Consider the following 24,727-nt stretch of genomic DNA (forward strand, 5'->3'; position numbering starts at 1 on the left):
TAGCTCCAAAGGGTGCTTCTACTCAATACTGAGCAAAGAATCTGAATACTTATGACCATGTGATATTTCAGTTTTTCTTGTTTAATAAAGTTGGAAAACTTTCTACATTTCTGTTTTTTTCTGTCAAGATGCGGTGCAGAGTGTACATTAATGAGATAAAATGACGTTTTTTGAATTTACCAAATGGCTACAATGAAACAAAGAGTGAAAAATGTAAAGTGGTCTGAATACTTTCCATACCCACTGTAAATAGATTTTTTTAAAGTGAAGCTGAAAGTGGAGTTACACTTATACCTAATACTTGGGTTGCTTTTGCAAATGAATAGTCTGTATTAATTCTGTGTTGCAGGTGTAACATGTAGTATGACAAGGTCAGTTTCATCGGTAAGGTATCCTGTTAATGTCCTTTACTATGGTGAATTAAAGAAAAAATCTACAGCCAAAACTGCAGATCGGAGGACAGTACCAGCAGATGGATGTCATGAGCCCATATCGAACAGCTCACAAACCATATTTCTCACTTATGTAATTACTTCTGAGTGGTTTTTCTATTTGCCAGTGAAAGTTAATTTACCAGTTGATTGAGTTTGTCACCTATAAAAGCTCTCAGCAGTCCTATCTCATACAACTGGCTCATCTTAAGGATTTCTTTCAAGTACACGGTTTAGATATGGTATGAAAATAGAAGGCAAATAACTAAACCTTGCACACTGACATAGACAACAACAACAAAGTTTCTCCCAGTTGGATTTTTGCAAAAAAGAATTATGTTGTCACATTAATTTATTAGATTTCCACTTATCACAATGTTCCTGTAAATTATTACAATACTGAGATGTGGATGTAATCCCCCAAAAAGTAGTGGTCGCTGACCAAGCCCTTTAGACAGTTTTAGCCATACAATAACGACTCCATTGGAATAAAGTTGGACAAACTGGTGATTTTGGTGGGATTGGCAGACAGTCTAATGTGTAAGGACTGTCTGAATCTCACCTGACAGAAGAGGTCAGAGGAGAGAAGGATCCAAACTGCTGGATTTCAACATACAAGCCTTTTGTTCTCCCTGGAGCATTCCTCTTTATAGCGGAATTGGCCAAGATAGGTATTCAGGTGATATATCTTTTTTATGGAGGCCCTAAGAGGTGGCACCAAAAAGTAGGAAAACTAAATGCAAAGTATTTACTCAATTACCTGTCTCTCTCTGATTGTGGGTTCTGCAGATAGGAGGAAGGGCTTCTGTTGATGTGGCTTTTATCAAGGTCACCTTTATTCACAAAGACTCGTCCTCTTCTCATGCTTCGATGTGCTATGTCAATGCTCTGGATTGGAGAAGACACAATAAATCAGAAGAAAAGCTACAACTAAATTAATCTTCTGTGCATAGTTTTTGCAGTGTGCTTCCACATAGCCCTATTTTACAAGATTTTGACTGTACCTTGACAATACCATTTACGATGGCATTAGTGGATTCTCGGCTAAATCCCCCACTTATCAACCTAAAGATTGTGTACTGAAAATATCCACCCGGTCCTGAATGTGTGTGCGTCCCACTTAATATCACATTGTCCTGTCTGTAGAGGCCGCCATACTTGCTTTCCAGAATATCCATGACCTAAAAAAAAAATACACATTGAATTAATGAAAATTTCAAAAAATAAACTTTTCTCTTAAATGGATTATTCAAATCACATTGTCATATCCCTATTAGTGAGTTCTGAGTTAGAGGGGCTCAGCTATTTCAGATACAAAGGGTATTTATTTTCCTCAGGAGGACTTGACGTTTCTAATATTATACAGACAACCCATTATCTGAATAGACACTGAATAATGCTTTATTTTCTCTGTAGAAGCGCTGACGGAAAACTCAACACTTACTGCCAGGTGTCACCAAAGATTACAACAGCAGCGGGGCACTTTGTGACTATTATTTTCAAAAGTTACCTACTACAATTTCCTTACTCTATGGGATCCCAGGCTTGGCTTATGATTAGCTGTATTGGCGAGACGTCACCTATTCACCAAACCAGGAAACCCGGCAGCTTAGTAAATTTGTGCATGTCCATGGCCAGAGAGCAATGACCTGAATCGTGAACCAGGGTTGCACAAAGTGATCTGCTAATCTCTACTAGCTACTCATAAGTAAGGACTGTCCAAAGCAAGGAAGTACTTAAAAGTATGTCACTGAGGTTTAAGGCCACATACATATTAGAGGAATGTTGGACAAACCCAACTGTATCAAAAATCTAATGGGGTCATCCTGACTGTCTCCCTGTCATAATGTGACTGTAAGATAGCAAGGGACAGGAGCTCCTCTGCTGTCCCTGACACTAGGGTTCTCTAAGCTATTCCTAATCTCAGAGTTACCTCTAATGGTGGGGATGCCGTAGTCTCGTGCCTGGCTATGCTCTTGACCAGAACTAGTTTGATTTCCCCCTCCCACCAGAGAAGAAAGGGGCAGGAGTGAGATGGAAATACAGATAAAGACAGACAGGGAAAAAACAAAACTCTGACACACTGGAAACTTACAGGAACAAACAATGAGAGACTCAGAAGAAAAGCAAGAGCAAGAAGGTAGCAGAAAAAGACAACAAAGGTTAACTCAACAACCGCACACAGCAACAAGTATTACAACTACTAGTTAGTCTGGATCACAACACCTCACCAGACAAGGTAAGATACACTTTAGCTGGCAGAGAAGGAAGGATCTAGCCAGCATATATAGGAGGGGAGCAGATATGATTGACTCCCCTACAACATGTGATCAAAGGAAAGTCACAAGCAGACCAGCAGAGATTCCCTCTTGCTAGCCTGCCTATGAACTACCAGTCTGTTGGTCGACACCCGAGTCTGCCTGCACTGATCACAGACATCAGAGAACTTAACAGGTGGAGTGTCAGAATCTGTAGTCTGAACAGATCCCGCCACCGCCATGACAGATTAACATGCAAACCAGCTGAGTTTAACTCTTGCTGCCCAGCCTATGAACTACCAATCTGTAGGTCGACGCCCGAGTCTGTGTGCACTGATCAAAGATTTCAGAGAAGTTATCAGGCGGACTGTCAGAATCTGAACAGATCCTGACGCCGCCATGACAGTCGTTGATGTTTGTAAAAACCTCCGTGTGACACCCCCAAAAGATAAAGTTGAGGGAAAGAAGGATTCAGCATATCTGATTTCCTACAGCAGATCATTTTTCTCTTTAATGGGGGTTTTACACGTTACAATCTATCGTGCGATTGCACGAGCGATCGTACCCACCCCCGTCGTTTGTGCGTCACGGGCAAATCGCTGCCCGTGTCGCACAAAGTCGTTAAACCGCTGTCACACGTACTTACCTGCTGAGCGACCTCGCTGTGGGCGGCGGACATCCACTTCCTGAAGGGGGAGGGACGTTCGGCGTCACACAGCCGCCGGCCAATAGAAGCAGAGGGGCGGAGATGAGCGGGACGTAAACATCCCGCCCACCTCCTTCATTCCGCATAGCCGGCGGGTGCCGCGGGATGCAGGTAAGCTGTGTTCATTGTCTCCAGGGTGTCACACGGAGCAATGTGTGCTACCCCGGGTACGATGAACAACCGGCGCCATGTTAAATAAACAATTTTTTAAAACTCAGCGACGAGTACGCGACTCACGATTTGTGAGCGATTCTGCGTCGCTCAGAGGTGTCACACGAGACGACGTCATGAACGATGCCGGATGTGCATCACGAAAACCGTGACCCCGACGATGCATCGCACGATAGCTCGTCTCGTGTAAAGCCCGCATAAGAGTTTAGCCGCCACCAGAGATGTCTGGAAGTGGCTTTTATAGAGAACACAGGAGAGTCAGGCAAGATAGTTATTTATTGTGTATAGGTGAGGAGTATTTTTTTATGTCAGCTAGTACTTTAGTACTAAACAAAAAGCTGGGGAACTGTCAGTGATCTATATCTATGCTTTTGATACCTGCCTTGAATACATTCCACTTTGTAAGCTACATACCAATTTATAAAATAAGGTACAATTTAATAACACTGACATTGTAAACGCTAGTTTTTATAAGTTGGCAGAGAGGAGTAAAATGTGCCAAATTCATCCAGGATGAAATTAATAAATTGGGCACATCTTCTCATTGGCATGCACCTTAGTGTACTTCACCGGAAATGCTGCTCTAGTCAGTTACTCTAGCAGCATTTCTAGTGTAAACTATGACACTAAAATGCCATAACGGGCATCAACATGCCCCGTCCTATTCATGCTCCACCTAGTTTGGCGGAACTGGCTAAGACTGACGAGAAAACACCGAAGGTCTCAAAATTCTCGCACAACTTAACTTTGTGCAAAAGTTTTGCAACTTGGCAAACGTTTTTTTGCACCAGGACTGGTCTATAAACTTTCCTGTTAAAGCTCCATACTCTTTCCTTTTGACAACTGTCATCTGCAGAGAAAAATGATATCTCCTTATCTTGAGGTACATTTCCATGGGTCTATCTGCGTTACATGTGCCGAATGATGATATATCAAGTCAATTGGCGGGCGCTGGTTCAAAGACCCTTTTAAATGGGCCTATACAAGCTGTATGTGCACATCATTAATCCAATCGCCCTGTTCACATACAGCAGTATGCTGACGACAACAATGATTTATTAGCACGCCTTAAGGATCCAGCCAATTGCCAAATAACCATTTTTGGTAGAAAAACTGTAGGAGAACAAAACTGTACAAGACCTTCTGGTGATAACCTTTTGAGTATTAGGAAAGTAAAAGGAATATTCTCACCTGAGCAGGATGTGTGTACAGTCATGGCCAAAAGTTTTTAGAATGCTACGAATATTAATTTTTACAAAGTCTACTGCTTAAGTTTTTCTAATGCCAATTTGCATTTACTCCAGAATGTCATAAAGAGTGATCAGCTTAACAGCAATTACTTGCAAAGTCAATATTGGCTAAGAAAATTAACTTCAACCCCCAAAACACATTTCAATATCATTGCATTCGTGCTTTAAAAGGAGCAGCTAACATTGTTTTAGTGATTGTTCCATTAACACAGGTGTGGGTGTTGATGAGGACAGGGCTGGCGATCAATCAGTCATTATTATTATTATTATTATTTATTATTATAGCGCCATTTATTCCATGGCGCTTTACAAGTGAAAGAGGGTATACGTACAACAATCATTAACAGTACAAGACAGACTGGTATAGGAGGAGAGAGGACCCTGCCCGCGAGGGCTCACAGTCTACAGGGAATGGGTGATGGTACAATAGGTGAGGACAGAGCTGGTTGCGCAGTGGTCTACTGGGCTGAGGGCTATTGTAGGTTGTAGGCTTGTTGGAAGAGGTGGGTCTTGAGGTTCCTCTTGAAGCTTTCCACGGTAGTGGAGAGTCTGATGTGCTGAGGTAGAGCGTTCCAGAGTATGGGGGATGCACGGGAGAAATCTTGTACACGATTGTGGGAAGAGGAAATAAGAGAGGAGCAGAGAAGGAGATCTTGTGAGGATCTAAGGTTGCGTGCAGGTAGGTACTGGGAGACTAGGTCACAGATGTAGGGAGGAGACAGGTTGTGCATGGCTTTGTATGTCATGGTTAATGTTTTGAACTGGAGTCGTTGGGCGATGGGAAGCCAGTGAAGGGATTGGCAGAGTGGCGAGGCTGGGGAGTAGCGAGGGGAGAGGTGGATTAAGCGGGCTGCAGAGTTTAGGATAGATTGGAGGGGTGCAAGAGTGTTGGAAGGGAGGCCAGAGAGCAGGAGGTTGCAGTAGTCGAGGCGGGAGATGATGAGGGCATGCACTAAAGTCATGATTAAGAATGACACCACTGGACACTTTAAAAGGAGGCTGGTGCTTGGTATCATTGTTTCTCTTCAGTTAACCATGGTTATCTCTAAAGAAACACGTGCAGCCATCATTGCTCTGCACAAAAATGGCCTAACAGGGAAGAGTATCGCAGCTACAAAGATTGCATCTCAGTCAACAATCTATCGCATCATCAAGAACTTCAAGGAGAGAGCTTCCATTGTTGCCAATAAGGCTCCAGGGCGCCCAAGAAGGACCAGCAAACGCCAGAACCGTATCTTAAAACTATTTCAGCTGTGGCATCGGACTACCAGCAGTGCCGAGCTAGCTCAGCAATGGCAGCAGGCTGGTGTGAGTGCTTCTGCACGCACTGTGAGGCGGAGACTGCTTGAGCAAGGCCTGGTTTCAAGGAGGGCAGCAAAGAAGCCACTTCTCTCCAGAAAAAACATCAGGGACCGACTGATATTCTGCAAAAGGTACAGGGAGTGGACTGCTGAGGACTGTGGTAAAGTCATTCTCTCAGATGAATCCCCTTTTCGATTGTTTGGGACATCTGGAAAACAGCTTATTAGGAGAAGAAGAGGTGAGCGCTACCACCAGTCTTGTCTCATGCCAACTGTTAAGCATCCTGAAACGATTCATGTGTGGGGTTGCTTCTCAGCCAAGGGAATCGGCTCACTCACAGTCTTGCCTAAAAACACAGCCATGAATAAAGAATGGTACCAGAATGTCTTCCAAGAGCATGTGAGCAAGGATGGTTGACCTTAGGGAGATCAACATCCACCACTGCGGAGACACCATCACGTGTTTCTCAACGCAGTGATTCTAGAGCAATGCCCCCTGGGAAATATTCAAAGCAAGAAGGCCTGCGGAGACACCATCACATGTTTCTCAACGCTGGCAGGAAACTAGCCAGGTCTTTCACCGGGAAGGAACAACCACGGGAAGGGCAGTCTCCAGTCAAGGAGACCACCTATGCCAAACATGGTATCCATCCACAGACAGCCGTTTCGGGGTATTTGCCCCTCATCAGTGTGGAGTAGGAATCTGGCTAGTGGGACATTGCCTAGTAAAAGACTATGTGAGCAAGGATGGTTGACCTTAGGGAGATCAACATCCACCACTGCGGAGACACCATCACGTGTTTCTCAACGCAGTGATTCTAGAGCAATGCCCCCTGGGAAATATTCAAAGCAAGAAGGCCTGCGGAGACACCATCACATGTTTCTCAACGCTGGCAGGAAACATGTGATGGTGTCTCCGCAGGCCTTCTTGCTTTGTCTTCCAAGAGCAACTTCTCCCAACTGTCCAAGAGCAGTTTGGCGGCCCAACAATGCCTTTTCCAGCATGATGGAGCACCTTGCCATAAAGCAAAGGTGAACACTAAATGGCTCATGGAACAAAACATAGAGATTTTGGGTCCATGGCCTGGAAACTCCCCAGATCTTAATCCCATTGAGAACTTGTGGGCAATCATCAAGAGACGGGTGGACAAACAAAAACCAACAAATTCTGGCAAAATGCAAGCATTGCTTATGCAAGAATGGACAGCTATCAGTCAGGATTTGATCCAGAAGTTGAGCATGCCAGGGAGAATTGCAGAGGTCCTGAAGAAGAAGGGTCAACACTGCAAATATTGACTTGCTGCATTAACTCATTCTAACTGTCAATATAACCTTTTGGTACTCATAATATGATTGCAATTATATTTCTGTATGTGATGTAAACATCAGACAAACTATATTAAAAACCAGAGGGCAACAGATCATGTGAAAATATAATTTTGGTGTCATTCTCAAAACCTTTGGCCATGACTGTAGGCAAAACTATAAACACCTGAAAATATCAACTGCTGTCGCTTTGTGGCTAGATATCAATTCAGCAACTCCTGAAGTAGGAGAATAGGCCTCTTCAAATTTAGTGAATATAGCAATCAGAGGTTAAAATTTAACTTTTAATCTATTGTATTAAAATCCTTTTAGACTAAAACATTAACCCAAAGTTCTCTGGATTGCTGTCGTTACACAGCCCTCACAGCCCCAGAGAACCTATGACATAACAAACCAATCAAAAAAACACAATAAACACAAATCAAAATTGAGTATGATGGTTAACACTCCAATAAGGACAGTGGTCCAATATGAGTATATAAAAAATCATCAAAAACAGCTCAATATAATAAACATATAGTGCGCGGTAATCCTCAAAGAGGAATTTACCAATTCAAAATTTATAGAGTGAGTTAGGATTGATCTCACCCATTCTTGCAGCTTGGGGTGCAGAAGGCTTCCTCTATACGGGTCCACACAGCGTCAGCTGGCCCTATACTGACCCTAGAAGACCTTCATAATGTCTAACACCCCAAAGCTTCTGCTCTTACAAGAACAGACCACATCTAGTCCTCTCTTGTGCCCCTACAATATTCCTGGCCCTCGTCCCGACGCGTTTCATCAATTCCGACTCATCAGGGGACTTCAGTATTGCATTTGTGGCTAGATAGTTGGCCAATTTGGATGATAATATGATATTAGGCTGCACTGAATCCTTAGAACCAAGATCAGTTCAACATTTTCTTAGTCCCACAATGCGTTTCAATGCTGGACTTTTTCAAGTCAAGTGAGGAAAATTCCAATCTTCACTTGAAAATGACATTGGTCCAGCATTGAAACGCATTGCGGCAATAAAAACCATTCAACTCATCTTGGTCTTTAAAATTCTTCATTACAGCAGAGCAGCCTAATATCGTCTAATAGTCCAAATTGGTCAAATAAGCATTTTTTATCATTCAATGGCTGATTTGTGGCATGTTTACATGTGCCGATGACCAGGAATGAGTTTTCTTATTAACATCCATTTTGGATTATCATCGGCCGTTGTAAAAGAACCTTTAGACTCTGGAACATAGGTGAGCTCATGCTAACCACAGGTATAGTGGAACTATAGCAAAACATTGTCTACATGTTATCTCAGGTCTACAAAGTTTACAGTCATTTTCAGCCTGAGACAATACTTTTTGGGGGAAACAGTTGTATTTTTTTATTCTATATATCATCATCACATATGTCCGTTTGACATCCATCTTACATAATAAAAAACGGTTAGGTTAATAATTATTCCTACCTCTAATCTGACCCTTTGTGAAACCATTCCTATGTCAGCGCTCACGAAAACCACTCTTTTGGAATTATCCGGTTCTGCTACAATGAAAGCTCTACTGAATAGCCGTGTGTGAAGTCCTCCAGCCCGTTGTTCACCACTAGCGTAACCCATCTGGGAAGACATGCAAAATGGCCATTACTAAGCATAGGTCAGGAAAACAGAGCATATCAGGACGGCATTATGATTCTACATCATACACAACATAAATTAGTAATATTGGTTTCCTGCTCATCTCTCATATGATGGAGCATACGACTTTCATACCTACACATTTTGTTAAAAATGCTGGAAGAGACAGTATGCTCAAATAGGGTCTTATCCTAAAACACTGTCAGCAAAGGTGCTGTAAGGGTAGACTCACCTGGTGTGGTTATGAGAGTGACAGCCACTGTAATGGCATAAATACGGCTGCAGCAGAAGCCCCATGGAGATTCAGTTCAAATTTGAAGAGAAAAGGGTTAATAGACCGCGCTATCGTAGAAAAGAGGATTCATATAGAAGGAATGATTTTATTTGTCTACGCGTTTCTAAGCCTTTACGGCTTCTTCATCAAGATAGATCATATACTTATATACATATACTCATATATGATTTGTCCTGAGGAAGATGCCGTAAGGCTTTGAAACGCGTAGACAAATAATATCATTTCTTCTACATGGATCCTCTTTTCTACAGCAGCTCGGTCTTTCAACTCTTTTCTCTCCAAATTTGAACTATACTTCCACATTTGCAATAGTTAATCAAGATCCATTTACTATATGAAAAATATCAGCACAGAACCAGATTGTATTAAACCGTCATGTACCAAAGGAACGTCTGCGAGGAGGCCAGTGCAATCTGCTCTTCCAGCTCCGATGAGATAGGCATGAGGATGAGGATCTTCTGTTGTCTCAGGAGGTTTTGATGTTGTTTTTGATGTTACTTTTGATGTTGCTTTTGATGTTGTTGTTGATGTTGTTGTTGATGTTGTTGGAGGTGATTTTGTTGTGGTTGAACCTGAGAAAGAACATTATAAAGAATATATTTCTAATATTGTAACAGAAAAGTATTTTACATGCAATAGCTATTGTATTTATAGCTCCAATGCATCCACAATTAAAAAAAAAAGAAGATTCACAAATAGTCTGAGACCGTTATAGGTCTGTATAGGTGCTATACTTATAAAAAATGTGTTGTTTTTTTATTAAGAGACCCTCTGAATACAAAAAACCCTTGTCTTGTGTACAGTTCCTATACAGACCTAATCTATAGTAACAAGCTACAAATAGGTAATGTGTAAGTTATTTCTACAATCATACTTACTTCCATCTGTCCTCTATTTCTTTTAGCCTACCAAATGAATGTGAGCAAGAAGTATGCACCGAAGGTGGAAGAAGTGCAAAATCAGACTACATAGAGTTTGTTTGTAGTCTGTTACTATGGAGACACATTTGTCTGCATCGGTGCTATAGCATAAAATGACAGGACATCTTTAAGACTTTTCAATGTAACAGAGCAATCAGTCTGTGGACACGGATATCGCCTTTAAATCTGCCATTGATGAAATGATGGACTAAGTACAGGTAACATGTTTTGAGGTTATAATAATATTAGCAAGTCAGCAGGCGAGGTTTTTTATATTTTGTACAGGAAAGTGATTCACTTAACAAGATTGAGAGGAGACTAGATGTCTTTTGTGGGAAAAAAGTATTCTTAAAAATTAGACTAGACAATTTTACTGTGATTGCTGTATGTGGCGTTAGGAATGCACTTCTCCCCTAATATGATGCAATTAGTATCCACTTCATAACCTTTCTCTAGATCAGTGATGGCGAACCTATGGCACGCGTGCCAGACTGGGCACGCGGAGCCCTTTGTGCTGGCACGCGCGCTGTCGCCACAGTGAGCCACTTTGAACTGTCGGTGTGATCGCGCCAGCAGTTCAAAGTGGTGTTTAGCAGAGGAGACATTTCTCCTCACTCTGATATGCCTCCTCTTCTGAGCTGCAGGCCTGTTGCCTAGGAGACGGAGGAGCGTCAGTAGGCGGCGCCGGCGTCTTGTGGCCGTGCGGGAACTGAAGTGACTGAGGACGCAGCAGTGAAAGAGTGGGGGGCTAAAAGGTGAGTTTTTTTTTATTTTTAAGCTGTGTGCGCGGCTGTGCCAAGGTGTGGGGGGGACAGCGCCAGCACGGGGCAAACATGGGAGCACGGGGCATATACAAACAGAGCACGGGGCATACAGAGCACGGGGCAAACATGGAGAGCACGGGGCAAACAGAGCACGGGGCAAACATGGAGAGCACGAGGCATATACAAACAGAGCACGGGGCAAACAGAGCATGGGGCAAACATGGAGAGCATGGGGCATATACAAACAGAGCACGGGGCAAACATGGGAGCACGGGGCATATACAAACATAGCACGGGGCAAACAGAGCACGGGGCATCAGAGTACGGGGCATACAGAGCACGAGGCAAACATGGCAGAACGGGGCATATACAAACAGAGCACGGGGCAAACAAAGCACGGGGCAAACATGGGAGCACGGGGCATATACAAACAGAGCACGGGGCAAACATGGAGAACATGGGGCATCAGAGCACGGGGCATCAGAGCACGGGGCATAAGAGCACGGGGCATAAGAGCACGGGGCATAAGAGCACGGGGCATATACAAACAGAGCACAGGGCAAACATGGAGAGCACGGGGCAAACATGGAGAGCACGGGGCATACAGAGCACGGGGCATACAGAGCACGGGGCAAACAGAGCATGGGGCAAACAGAGCACGGGGCATATAGAGCACGGGGCATACAGAGCACGGGGAAAACAAAGCACGGGGAAATCATGGAGAGCACGGGGCATACAGAGCACGGGGAAAACATGGAGAGCACAGGGCAAACAGAGCACGGGGAAAACATGGAGAGCACGGGGCATACAGAGCATGGGGCATACAGAGCACGAGGCATACAGAGCACAGGGCAAACAGAGCACGGGGAAAACATGGAGAGCACGGGGCATTCAGAGCACGGGGGAAACATGAAGAGCACGGGGCATACAGAACATGGGGAAAACATGGACAGCACGGGGCAAACATGGCTGCAAGGATGGGGGAAACGTGCAAAGATGGAGAGAAACGTGCAAAGTTGGAGGAAACGTGCAAAGAGGGAGAGAAACATACAAAGATGGGGGAAACATGGCTGCAAGGATGGGGGAAACATGGCTGCAAGGATGGGGAAACATGACTGCAAGGATGGGGGAAAACACGCCAGGATGCGGAAAAATGCCAGGATGGGGGGAAACATGCCAGGATGGGGTACATTTAGCAGGAAGGGAAACATACCAGGAAGGGGTACATTTACCAGTATGGGGGATACATTTACCAGAATGGGGGGAAACATGAAAGGATGGGGTGAAACATGCCAGGATGGGGGTACATGAACATGCCAGGATGAGGAAAAATGCCAGGATGGGGAACATTTAGCAGGAAGGGTGACATTTATCAGGATGGGGTACATTTACCAGGATAAGGGAACATGCCTGGATGAGGTACATTTACCAGGATGGGGTCATTTAACAGCATGGGGGAACATGCCAGGATGGGATACATTTACAATGATGGGGTACATTTACAATGATGGGGTACATTTACCAGGATGGGGCACATTTACCAGGAATGGGGTACATTTAGCAGGAAGGGAAACATGTCAGGAAGGGGTACATTTACCAGTATGGGGTACATTTACCAGAGTGGAGGACATTTACCAGGAATGGGGTACACTTACCAGGATGGGGCCATGATGTGGACAAATATACCAGAATGTAGGAAATATATATCTGGATGGGGGACATGTTTATCAGGAAGTGGCCAGGAAGGGGGACAGAACTACACAATGAAAGGGGAGGTGAGCAACTCGTACATCTTTATGGGATTTCAAGATATTCAGACTTTGAAATGTAGATGTGTATTACAGGGTGAAATCTGATTGTGCTCCATGCTAAAATCTCTGTCTAATATGCTGCAATTTTTTCCAGAAAGATCAATCCAACTGCTGTGTCTGGAAAGGGCAGGGGCTCAGCTTCAATGTGTGGTAAGCATGCATGAGCGTGATGCCCCCTGCTGAAGAGAAAAGAAAACGGCAAAAGTAAGGTTAAAATCAACTATTTACATAATAGGATTGGTTGGCACTTCAGAAAAAAAAATGGGTTTAGGGCTACAGTTTGGGCACTCGGCCTGTAAAAGGTTCGCCATGACTGCTCTAGATCATAAGTTGTGCTTCATGAGCCTATTGTGAGAGGCAAAAGTGAAAATGGCAACTAGTCAGGATTTTTTTTACTATAGATAATGACAAAAAAATAAAAATATATATTTAAGCCCTATGATGGGAAGTCTCCAATATGTGTCAAAAGCATTCATTTGTCTATATTTACCCGACACAGACCTTTGGGCCTTAGTTGGACTGATTTTTACAAACATTGCCGACTGTCAGGCTATGTGTCCACGTTGCTTTTTACCTGCTTTTTACCTGCTTTTTTGCTGCTTTTTCAACTGCAGCGTTTAATGGCAAAATAGATGTGCTCTGCTTTTCAAGCAAAGTCTATGGGAATTTGGGTTTCTTGTGCCCACTATGCAGTTCAAACTGCAGCCTTTTTCTAGCAGAACTTTGGACAAAAACTCTACTTTGCAGTTCAAAACGCAAATGGCAAAAACAATTGACATGTGAATTGTTTTTGCCATTTAGGTTTTGCACTGCAAAGCTGAGTTTTTGTCCAAAGTTCTGCCACAAAAAGGCAGCAGTTTGAACTGCATAGTGGGCACAAGAAACCCAAATTCCCATAGACTTTGCTTGAAAAGCAGAGCACATTTATTCTGACACCCCGCCTGTTAAGTTCTCTGATGTCTATAATCAGGGCAGGCTGACATGGGCGTCGACCAACAGACTGGTAGTTCATAGACAGGATAGCAAGAGGTAATCTCTGTTGGTCTGCTTGTGATTCTCCTTTGATCACATGTTGTAGGGGAGCCAATCACATCTACTTCCCTCCTATATATGCTGTCTTGATCCTTCCTTCTATGCCAGCTATAGTTTAGCTGGTCTGGTGAGATGTTGTGAGGCAGACTAACTGGTTGTAGTACTTGTTGCTGTGTGTAGTTATTGAGTTAATACTTGTTCTCTTTTTGTGGCTACCTTCTTGCTCTTGCTTTTCTCCTGAGTATCTCGTTGTTTTTTTGCTGTGTGTTTGCAGTGTGTCAGAGTTTTGTTTTTTCCTTGTCTATCTTTATCTCTGTTTCCATCTCACTCATGCCCCTCCCTTCTCTGGTAGGAAGGGGAATCAGATTAGTTCTTTTCAGGCGCATAGCCAGGCACGTGACTTCGGCATCATCATCATTAGGGGTAATCCTGAGGTTAGGAGTAACGTAGGGACCTCTAGCGTGATGGACAGCATAGGAGCCCCTGTCCCTTGCTTTCTTACAGTCACATTGTGACAGATATAGGTTGAAATATTTTGTTTTTACTCTAAAGAAAAGTGCAATTCACTACACTTTCTTGTAAATATATATAACATGAAATTTAGATTTTTAAAATGGGAGCAACTAAAAAACACATTCCTCTGTATGCCTGTATTGGCAATATCCATGACTAAGGTCATGTGCACACCATGTCTTTAACTTGCTGGCGCACTCACTGACGTTTTCCTATTAACTGAAGTGGCTTTGCTGATCTTTTTTTCATAGCTTTTTCAGTAGCTTGACTGCTGGCATCTATTTGTATTATTCAAACTATACATTGTGAGCAGCTCCCTAGAGTAAGCTACCCCAAGAATGAGCGTTACTTATTTTAGCGGTCTTTAATGTTGAAGTAGTTAAAAGAAGTAACAAAACAATGAACATGTGCTCAGCAATGTCCTTTATATATTCCTATGCGTTATGGTAATTTGTTGCAGTGGTTTCGCTGCTCTTTTTCAGGTGGATTCCAGGCAGAATCTGCCAGAAAAAGACATTGCGTGCACATATCCGTACACTGAGGCTATGACATCATGTGATGTACCTCCTGCATTAATTTCAGGAAGGATGCCCTTTTACTACCCTATTTGTATTCATAAGGTGAAAAAAGGGAGACCTAGCCTTATGTATTCAGTGCATTGAAGTTCAGTTTCTATTACAATAAATAATCTACCTCACCTTTATCAATGGTGCACAGCAAACACTGAACAGAGCATGGAGTATTACAATGGTTGAACTTACTATCATCTTTCATTGTATTTTCCAGAATGAATAACATAGTCATAAAACCTATGGAAATACAGAAAAGTAATACTGTGAGCACAATAAGGGCCACTTCCAGGTTGCTGAAAGTCTTCTGCTTTCCCATTTTTCTGGAATGTCACGGTGCAGCCAATTTATAATCTACAAAGAAAAGGAGAAGTTCACATTATGATCGGGTTATGGCCTCATTGTGCAGTTTAGTTGCAATTCTTTAAAGGGAAAGTGTCGCGTTTTTTTATTTTTGTATTAAAAATAGTGATTATGAAATCAAGTATTTCTAATACAAAATGAAAATCACAGCTTATTTAGTTTTTATTTAATTCTTATTTTACTGGAGGCACTGGGGGCTGCCATGCTGGATTTGCTGTGTGTGTAACGACAGTAACTCATTCCTTTATAGCAGCCCCTGTGCATAGAGAACAGGGGTCGGAATCCGACCCCTTTGCTAACGTTACAGTGGGCGTCTGCTGGGACCTGGACGTGCCCCATGGGCTGTCAAGATCATCGCAGAGGGAGGAGATCGGCGCCATCATTGTGGAGCTCACAGTGTATGCTGTTTGCTCCACTTAACTCCTGTCAACCGCCGGGATGTGTGAGTATGGACCCTCCCCCCTGCGTTACCCTTCCCTCCGCTCTGCCTCCGCTACCGCCACTACCAACTCCAATGACACCCCCTCCCTTCGATTTACCCAGCCACCGCTACTGCTGAAACCGCCGCCCCTCCCCCCCACCGTTACCGTCTGCAATGACACCCCCTCCCTCCGCTCTGACCCCCGCCACCGCTGCTGTGTGTGCGCCTCTGCTACCTCTGTGTGCCTCGGCGCTGCTACTGTCTTCAAAAACACCCTTCCGTCTGTCACCTGTCAGCCTGTGTGTGTACCGGTGATACTGTCTACTCAGCAGACAGTATCTAATCCTATCCTGTGTGATACTATCTGCTGAGTTGCTGTATCTAAACCTATCCTGTGTGATACTGTCTACTGAGCTGTGTATCTAATCCTATCCTGTGTGATACTGTCTGCTGAGCTGTGTATCTAATCCTATCCTGTGATACTGTCTGCACAGCTGCGTATCTAATCCTATCCTGTGTGATACTGTCTACTGAGCTGTGTATCTAATCCTATCCTGTGATATTGTCTGCACAGCTGTGTATCTAATCCTATCCTGTGATACTGTCTGCACAGCTGTGTATCTAATCCTATGCTGTGATACAGTCTGCACAGCTGTGTATCTAATCCTATCCTGTGATACAGTCTGCACAGCTGTATATCTAATCCTATCCTGTGATACTGTCTGCACAGCTGCATATCTAATCCTATCCTGTGTGATACTATCTGCTGATCTGTGTATCTAATCCTCTCCTGTGTGATACTGTCTGCTGAGCTGTGTATCTAATCCTCTCCTGTGTGATACTGTCTGCTGAGCTGTGTATCTAATCCTATTCTGTGATACTGTCTGCACAGCTGTTTATCTAATCCTATCCTGTGATACTGTCTGCACAGCTGTGTATCTAATCCTATCCTGTGATACTGTCTGCACAGCTGCGTATCTAATTCTATCCTGTGTGATACTATCTGTTGAGCTGTGTATCTAATCCTCTCCTATGTGATACTGTCTGCACAGCTGTGTATCTAATCCTATCCTGTGATACAGTCTGCACAGCTGTGTATCTAATCCTATCCTGTGATACTGTCTGCACAGCTGCGTATCTAATCCTATCCTGTGTGATACTGTCTACTGAGCTGTATATCTAATCCTCTCCTGTGTGATACTGTCTGCTGAGCTGTGTATCTAATCCTATCCTGTGATACTGTCTGCACAGCTGTTTATCTAATCCTATCCTGTGATACAGTCTGCACAGCTGTGTATCTAATCCTATCCTGTGATACAGTCTGCACAGCTGTGTATCTAATCCTATCCTGTGATACTATCTGCACAGCTGCGTATCTAATGCTATCATGTGTGATACTATCTGCTGAGCTGTGTATCTAATCCTCTCCTATGTGATACTGTCTGCACAGCTGCGTATCTAATCCTATCCTGTGTGATACTATCTGCTGAGCTGTGTATCTAATCCTCTCCTATGTGATACTGTCTGCACAGCTGTGTATCTAATACTATCCTGTGATACAGTCTGCACAGCTGTGTATCTAATCCTATCCTGTGATACTGTCTGCACAGCTGCGTATCTAATCCTATCCTGTGTGATACTATCTGCTGAGCTGTGTATCTAATCCTCTCCTATGTGATACTGTCTGCACAGCTGTGTATCTAATCCTATCCTATGATACAGTCTGCACAGCTGTGTATCTAATCCTATCCTATGATACTGTCTGCACAGCTGCGTATCTAATCCTATCCTGTGTGATACGGTCTACTGAGCTGTATATCTAATCCTCTCCTGTGTCATACTGTCTGCTGAGCTGTGTATCTAATCCTCTCATGTGTGATACTGTCTGCTGAGCCGTGTATCTAATCCTATCCTGTGATACTGTCTGCACGGCTGTGTATCTAATCCTATCCTGTGTGATACTGTCTGCACGGCTGTGTATCTGATCCTATCCTGTGTGATACTCCTGCTGTCCTTGGTGACACTTTAGACATTTCTGGTCACCAACAAAATGGCTGTGCACTATGTCCCTACATGTCATTCTCTGTTATCTGTTGTAAACACTCAAATTAGGAGGGGGAGGTGGGCCATCACACACAGGAGAGCAGACTCCGCCCACTTTACTGCAGGCTGTAATGTGAGCTTTTTATACAGTGGAATTTCTCCCCCTAGTGTCTAACAGTGGAAAATATCAAACTTTTTATTTTTTTTTTTTTATATTTTGCACAATTAAAAAAAAAAAAATATATATATATTTAAACAAAACATTTAAACATTATTACTTTACATTTTTTCAGTTATTATTATTTATTTTTTTACGATACCTTCCCTTTAAATAAAATGCAATAAAACACAAATACAAAATGAGCAAAGTATAAAATCCAGTTATCAAAATAATGTGTTGACAGATAATAACTTATGGTTAAAATTGTTTTTATGTTAAATGCATTTTTTTACATGGATAATCTTTTTTTTTTTTCAATTTTTCATATCATGATGAACATTAACCCCTTTACCCCTAAGCATGGTTTTCACCTTCCTGATCAGGCCATTCTTTGCAATTCTGACCAGTGTCACTTTGACAGATTATAACTCTTTATAAAATATTTTTTTAGGGACCACAATACATTTGAAGTGACTTTGGGAAGCCTAGGTGACAGAAAATACACATAACTGTCACCATTCTGAAAACCACACCCCTCAAACTACTCAAAACCACATCCAAGAAGCTTATTAACCCTTTAGGTATTTCACAGGAACTAAAGCAATGCGGAAGGAAAACGTGAAAAATTTACTTTTCCCCACAAAAATGTTATTTTAGACCCAAATTTTTGCAATTTTATAAAGGTAACAAGTAAAAATGCACCATAAAAATTGTTGTGCAATATCTCCTGAGTAAACCGATACCCCACATGTGGTGGAAATCTACTGGTTGGGAGCACAGCAGGGCACGGAAGGGAAGGAGTGCCATTTCATTGTTTGAATGCAAAATTAGCTCAAATCGTTAGCTGACATCATGTCGAGTTTGGAGAGCCCCTGATATGTCTAAATAGTGGAGTTCCTCCAGAAGTGACCCCATTTTGGAAACTAAACACCTCAATGAATTAATCTAGATGTTTAGTGAACACCTTGAACTCCAAGATGCTTCACAGTATTTTGCAACGTTGAGCTGTGAAAATAAAAAATACATTTTTACCACAAACTTGTTATCTCAACCAGATAGCTTTTTTCACAAGGGTGACAGGAGAAAATGCACCATACAATTTATTGTGCAATTTCTCCTGAGTATGCTGATACCTCACATGGGGTAGAAATCTACTTTTTAGGCACTCGGCAGAGCTCAGATAGGAAAGAGCGCCATTTGAATTCTTGAATGCCAAATTAGCTGGAATCATTAGCAGATGCCATGTTGTTTTGGAGAGCCCCTGATGTGCCTAGATAGTGGAGCTCCCCCACAAGTGATCCCATTTTGGAAACTAGACTCCTGAATGAGATTATCGAGATGTTTTGTGAACACTTTGAAACCCCAACTGCCTCACACAATTTTGCAACATTGAGCTGACACGCTGACACCCAGGGTGGGGGTGCATCTATCTGCAACCAATTACACGCACCGGTGGGTGGGAAAAGCAGTTGAATGTTCAATGAGAGTTACTTGTTGGCTCTGAAAGGGAAAGCGTGACCCGGAAGTAGCTTGCTGCCATGACACAGCCTCGGTGAGTACACCTATCCATTAATGTTTTAATCTCTGGATTCTGGTCCTCATAAACTTATATGGGTACCGGATTCCGGAGCGGATCTGGGGGGTTTTCTTTAATTCAGCAGGGACCCACTGGTCCCGTTTTTTTGCGAGTTCGACCAGCTCTAGTCATTACCTAATAACTAGAAGAAACAACTTGTGTGATCCTCAGGCTGTTATACAAATTTTTTGTATTTTTATCAGATTCTATGCGGCAGAACTTGTCTGTGGAATACAACATCTCCACTCCAAGGGCATCATCCACAGAGACCTCAAGCCCAGAACATCTTGGTGGCTGAAATGGGTCATATTAAAATCACAGATTTTGGTCTTGCAATCGACAACATGCATGGAGACCAGACAGCCACTGCATTCGCTGGAACCTATGGCTATGTGGCTCCTGAGGTAAGAAAAATTGAGTTTTCTTGGATTTCCACATTGTAATTTTATTAGTCATCTTGGATCAAACACCAACTTCCACTTATGTCTATTACAGAAAATGCTACATCCTGACACATTCACATATCTGATATTCCATACATAATACAGTGGGGAAAATAAGTATTTTATACACTAACAATTTTGCACGATTTCCCACCTACAAGTATGGTCTGTAATTTTTATCATAGGTACACTTCAACTGTGACGGAAAGAATTCTCCCGCAAAAATCGAGAAAATCACAGTGTACTATTTAAAAATAACTAATTTGCATTGTATTGCATGAAATAAATATTTGATACAATAGAAAAACAGAACTTAATATTTGGTACAGAAACCTTAGCTTGCAATCACAGAGGTCAGACGTTTCTTGTACTTCTTGACAAGGTTTGCACACAATGCAGCAGGATTTTGGCCCACTACTCCATACAGATCTTCTCCAGATCTTTCAGGTTTTGGGACTATTGCTGGTCAACATTGAGTTTCAGCTTCCTAAAAAGATTTTCTATTGTGTTCAGGTCTGGAGACTGGCTAGGCCACTCCAGGACCTTGACATGTTTCTTACGGAGCTACTCCTTAGTTGCCTTGGCTGTGCGTTTCGAGTCATTTTCATTCTGGAAGACCCAGCCACGACCCATCTTCAAAGCTCTAACAGAGCCAAAATGGCCAAAATCTTGCGATACATAACCCCATCTATCCTCCCTTCAATACAGTGCATTTGTCTTGTCCCCTCAAAAGTATGATGTTTCCACCCTCATGCTTCACAGTTGGGACGGTGTTCTTGGGGTTGTTCTCATCCTTCTTCTTCCTCCAAACACGGCGAGTGGAGGTGAAACCAAAAAGTTCTATTTAGGTCTCATCTGACCACATGACCTTCTTCCATGCCTCCTCTTGATCATCCAAAAGGTCATTGGTGAACTTCAAATGGGTCTGGACATGTGCTGGCATGAGCAGGGGGACCCTGAGTGCCCTGCAGGATTTTAATCCATGACGGAGTAGTGGGTTACTTATGGTAATCTTTGAGGTTGTGGTCTTAGCTCTCTTCAGGTTATTGACCAGGTCATCCTATGTATTTCTGGGCTGATTCCTGACCTCTCTCAGAATCATCCTTATCCCAAGAAGCGAGATATTGCATGGAGCCCTTGACGGATTAAGACTGACAGTCATCTTGTGTTTCTTCCATTTTCTAATCATTGCTCCAACTGTTGTTGCCTTTTCAATAAACTGCTTACCTATAGTCCTGTAGCTAATCCCAGCCTTGTGTAGGTCTACAATTTTGTCCCTAGTGTCCTTAGACAGCTCTTTGGTCTTGGCCTTTGTGGAGAGGTTGGAGTGTGATTGAGTTTGTGGACAGGTGTCTTTTATACAGATAATGAATTCAAACAGATGCAATTAGTATATGTAATGAGTGTGATGTAGGAGGGCTTCTTAAAGAAAAAGTAACAAGACTGTGAGCCAGAATTCTTGCTTGTTAGTAGGTGATCAAATACTTATTCTATGCAATAAATATGCAAATTATTTTTTTAAAAATCATACAATGCACATCTACCTACAATAAAAATTACAGATCTCTCCATTCTTTGTAGGTGGGAAAACTTGCAAAATTGGCAGTGCATCAAATACTTATTTTCCCCACTATATATAGCCATGTCTCTAGTACTACATGCATGCTCAGCTGAGTATCCATGTGTTCTTAATGGGGAGAGGGTAGTAAGTCGCTTCCAGGCACAAAAAGATCAGGTGTTCAAATTCAATATTAGATGGTTGGCTGATCAACGAGGTTGGGTAACATAATAATAGTAATATTCTGGAAGCCCCAATTAGAATCCAGTCTCAGTGTATTACCTAATAACACACTTATCATAGTGAGAACATGGTGATATAAAGTTTGTAGAAAGTTTTGACTAATTATTTTTCCATCTTCTTTATCATGTAGATGATGGCGGGGGATAAGTATAATGCCGGAGCAGATTGGTACGCTTTCGGTGTCATCTTGGAAAAAAAATGGTTATGGGTGAGTGTGATGACCATCAGATACTCACTTCTAAATCCTCCGGCATCGGTGACATCTTGAAACAGGTCACTAGTATTACAGGTTGTTATTATTGCTATAGTTTATACAATGGTAAAGTCATCATTATTGTCTCTACTTCTCTCATTTATGGGTTTTTCTTTATTATTTTTAGGTCCTCCAGGAAGATCCTGCCCGCCGATTAGGAGTTAATGGTAACATCAGAAAGCACAGGTTCTTTCAGTGTATCAACTGGGTCTCAGTGGAAGCCCTGAAAATGCCTCCACCTTACATCCCTGTAGAAAGTATCTCACTGGATATTGTTCCTGAGCCGCTTACATTATTTTTTACAGGAGAGAACAACAGGATAGAACATTTACTCTTATCCTGAAGGTGTTTGAGCCAGAGTATTAGGGTAAACACACACGGCGAGTAAAACGGAGCAAGTGGAATGCGGAAAAAAAATCACATTCCACTCGGATCAATTTTACTCTATGGGACCACTCCCATGAGCGATTTTTTTTCTTAGCCCTAATCGGACCGAGAAAACAATTGCAGCATGCTGCGGGTGGAATCCGATTAACTTTTACTTTCACCCATACAAGTCTATGGGTGCGAGATAAACATTGCACTGCACTTGCATTACACTAGTGTAATTCGAGTGCAGTGAGAGAATCGCATCAGCTGACAGTGGAGGAGATGGAGAGATTAATCCCTCCCTTCTCCACCGCAGCACTGGCCCTCCCCTCCGCGGCTGTGTTGTGATCGCAGGATCGCAGCACAGTGGCATGACACTCGCATAATACTCGGCTTACACTCCAGCATAGCAGGAATCGAGTGTTATGCGATTGACTCACAATAAAGCCCTTGTGTCCCTAGCCTTACACTATCACTGGGAAGACACCACCATGCAGAGCTGCTGATCCATAGATAATGTCCAAGTCTGTTGGTTCAGATATTTGGACTCTATAACCAACCATCTTCTTCTTAGAGGAAAACATTATTTTAGTAATTGCTACTATTGTGAACTAGTGTTAGACGTTTTTACTCAGCAGAATGAGTTATTAATGAGGATTGAAATAAAAGTCATCATCCTCATATTATATATTTTTTTTTCCTATTTTAGCCATCTGGGCCTCACCGTTGTCCTACACCATTCCTTCTGGATGACATAGAAGCAGGGGTAGCAGCAAAGTACACAACACCGATATCAGCAAAGGACGAGGCCTTGTTTAAGGGATTTTCATTTGTCAACTTGGAAATGCTCAATGAGACACCAGCTCCATAGTCATCAGAGCGAGCTGTCCTCCGGAGCCTACAGAAGACGAAGAGCAGAAGACTGGACAACGCTTCAGGAAACACTGCAGAAATTGATGTGACCATCGAGAAGACGCCGGAATCTGGTGGAAGACCCTGAAGATCCACTCTCGAGCTGGTGGTAGGTGTAGGTGCCATAGTATCTGCGCTCAACTACAACCATAGGCATGTGCCAAACTTTTTATACTTACCAGTAATAGGATTTCTTCATGCTCACTACAGCTCCAGTTCTTGGTGCTGTCTTGGGCATGGAAGAAATAACATGGTGTGATTGCCGGCTATGAAGGGGTGGAGGAGGCCATTTTTTTTATTTTAATAACATCTAGCACATGCCTACGATAAATTTACTATTACCGGTAGTTGGCTTTCCCCAGACTTATGACAGTGCTGTCATGGGACTGGGGAATAGGTGAGAGATGGCTGGCTATTAAGGGGTGGAGGAGGCCGGTTTTTGTTTTGTTTTGTTTTTTTTTTATTATTATTATATTATTATATCTTAGACATAGTTTTGTCCTCTGACACAACGTGACTCTGTATCTAGTGAACCTTCACATCCACCAAAGGTAAGTGAAAGATTAAGAGCATCAGTTTTTCTGAACAGACATAGTTAACCAGGAGGACTCTGAAGATGGCAGAGCCAATAGATCCACCCTCGAGCTGGAGGTAGGTATCAGCACCATAATATTTACACTTAACTATAATCATAGGTATGTGCGAAACATTTTACACTTACCGGTAATAGGATTTCCTCATGCTCACTACAGCTTTAGCTTTTGGTGCTGTCTTGGGCAAAGAAGAAATAACAAGGCACAAGATGGTCTGCTATTAAGGGGTGGAGGAGGCCGGATTTTTTATTTTTTTTTTTAAATAATATCTAGCACATGCCTATGATACATTTACCATTACCGGCAGTTGGATTTCCTCAGACTTATGACAGTGCTGTCATGGAACTGGGGAAGAGGTAAGAGATGGCCAGCTATTAAGGGGTGGAGAGGCCGGATTTATTTATTTTTATTTTTTTTTTTCATTTATAGAACTGAACTTTGCAGCCAGGCCACCAATACATTCACGTATACATTCACACCTACACCGATGTAAGTGAAAGGCCTTGGTTCCACTTGCGCATAGCTTCTGATGCGAGAGCTTATGACAACGTATTTTTATATATAAACATAGCTCTAATCCTGTATCTATGTCCTTTTCTTACTCCTTTTTTGTAGCCTATGTTCTGTGCCCTCTGAGATTTTTTATACTTTCTCGACTGTATATCTGAGTGCAACTCCTTCATCTTCCTGCTACTTATAACATTAATAGAAGAGAAAAGGAGGAGAGAGAGAAACAGTTTACTGAAGACTGTTTAGACACTTGCTTAACTTTCCATGTTATGTGTGATATTTCTCAGGTAGCTACGGTGGTTAGATGAACTAACAATT

General features: G+C 42.6%; 1 protein-coding gene across 1 annotated transcript in view; it reads right to left on the minus strand.

Moving 5' to 3' along the window:
- LOC142310902 (putative neutral ceramidase C) overlaps window positions 1–24,727 on the minus strand; it is a 149,623-nt gene that overhangs the window by 112,453 nt on the left and 12,443 nt on the right. Inside the window, exons 2-6 of the mRNA XM_075348725.1 lie at window positions 15,158–15,319; window positions 9,738–9,928; window positions 8,894–9,043; window positions 1,436–1,612; window positions 1,192–1,319 (exon numbers count right to left, since the gene is read on the minus strand). Of these exons, the coding sequence (XP_075204840.1) occupies window positions 1,192–1,319; window positions 1,436–1,612; window positions 8,894–9,043; window positions 9,738–9,928; window positions 15,158–15,284 (773 nt within the window). The 5' untranslated portion in view covers window positions 15,285–15,319. The remainder of the gene's footprint in view (window positions 1–1,191; window positions 1,320–1,435; window positions 1,613–8,893; window positions 9,044–9,737; window positions 9,929–15,157; window positions 15,320–24,727) is intronic.

Source organism: Anomaloglossus baeobatrachus, chromosome 5 (assembly GCF_048569485.1).
Source record: "Anomaloglossus baeobatrachus isolate aAnoBae1 chromosome 5, aAnoBae1.hap1, whole genome shotgun sequence".
Lineage (NCBI taxonomy): Eukaryota > Metazoa > Chordata > Amphibia > Anura > Aromobatidae > Anomaloglossus > Anomaloglossus baeobatrachus.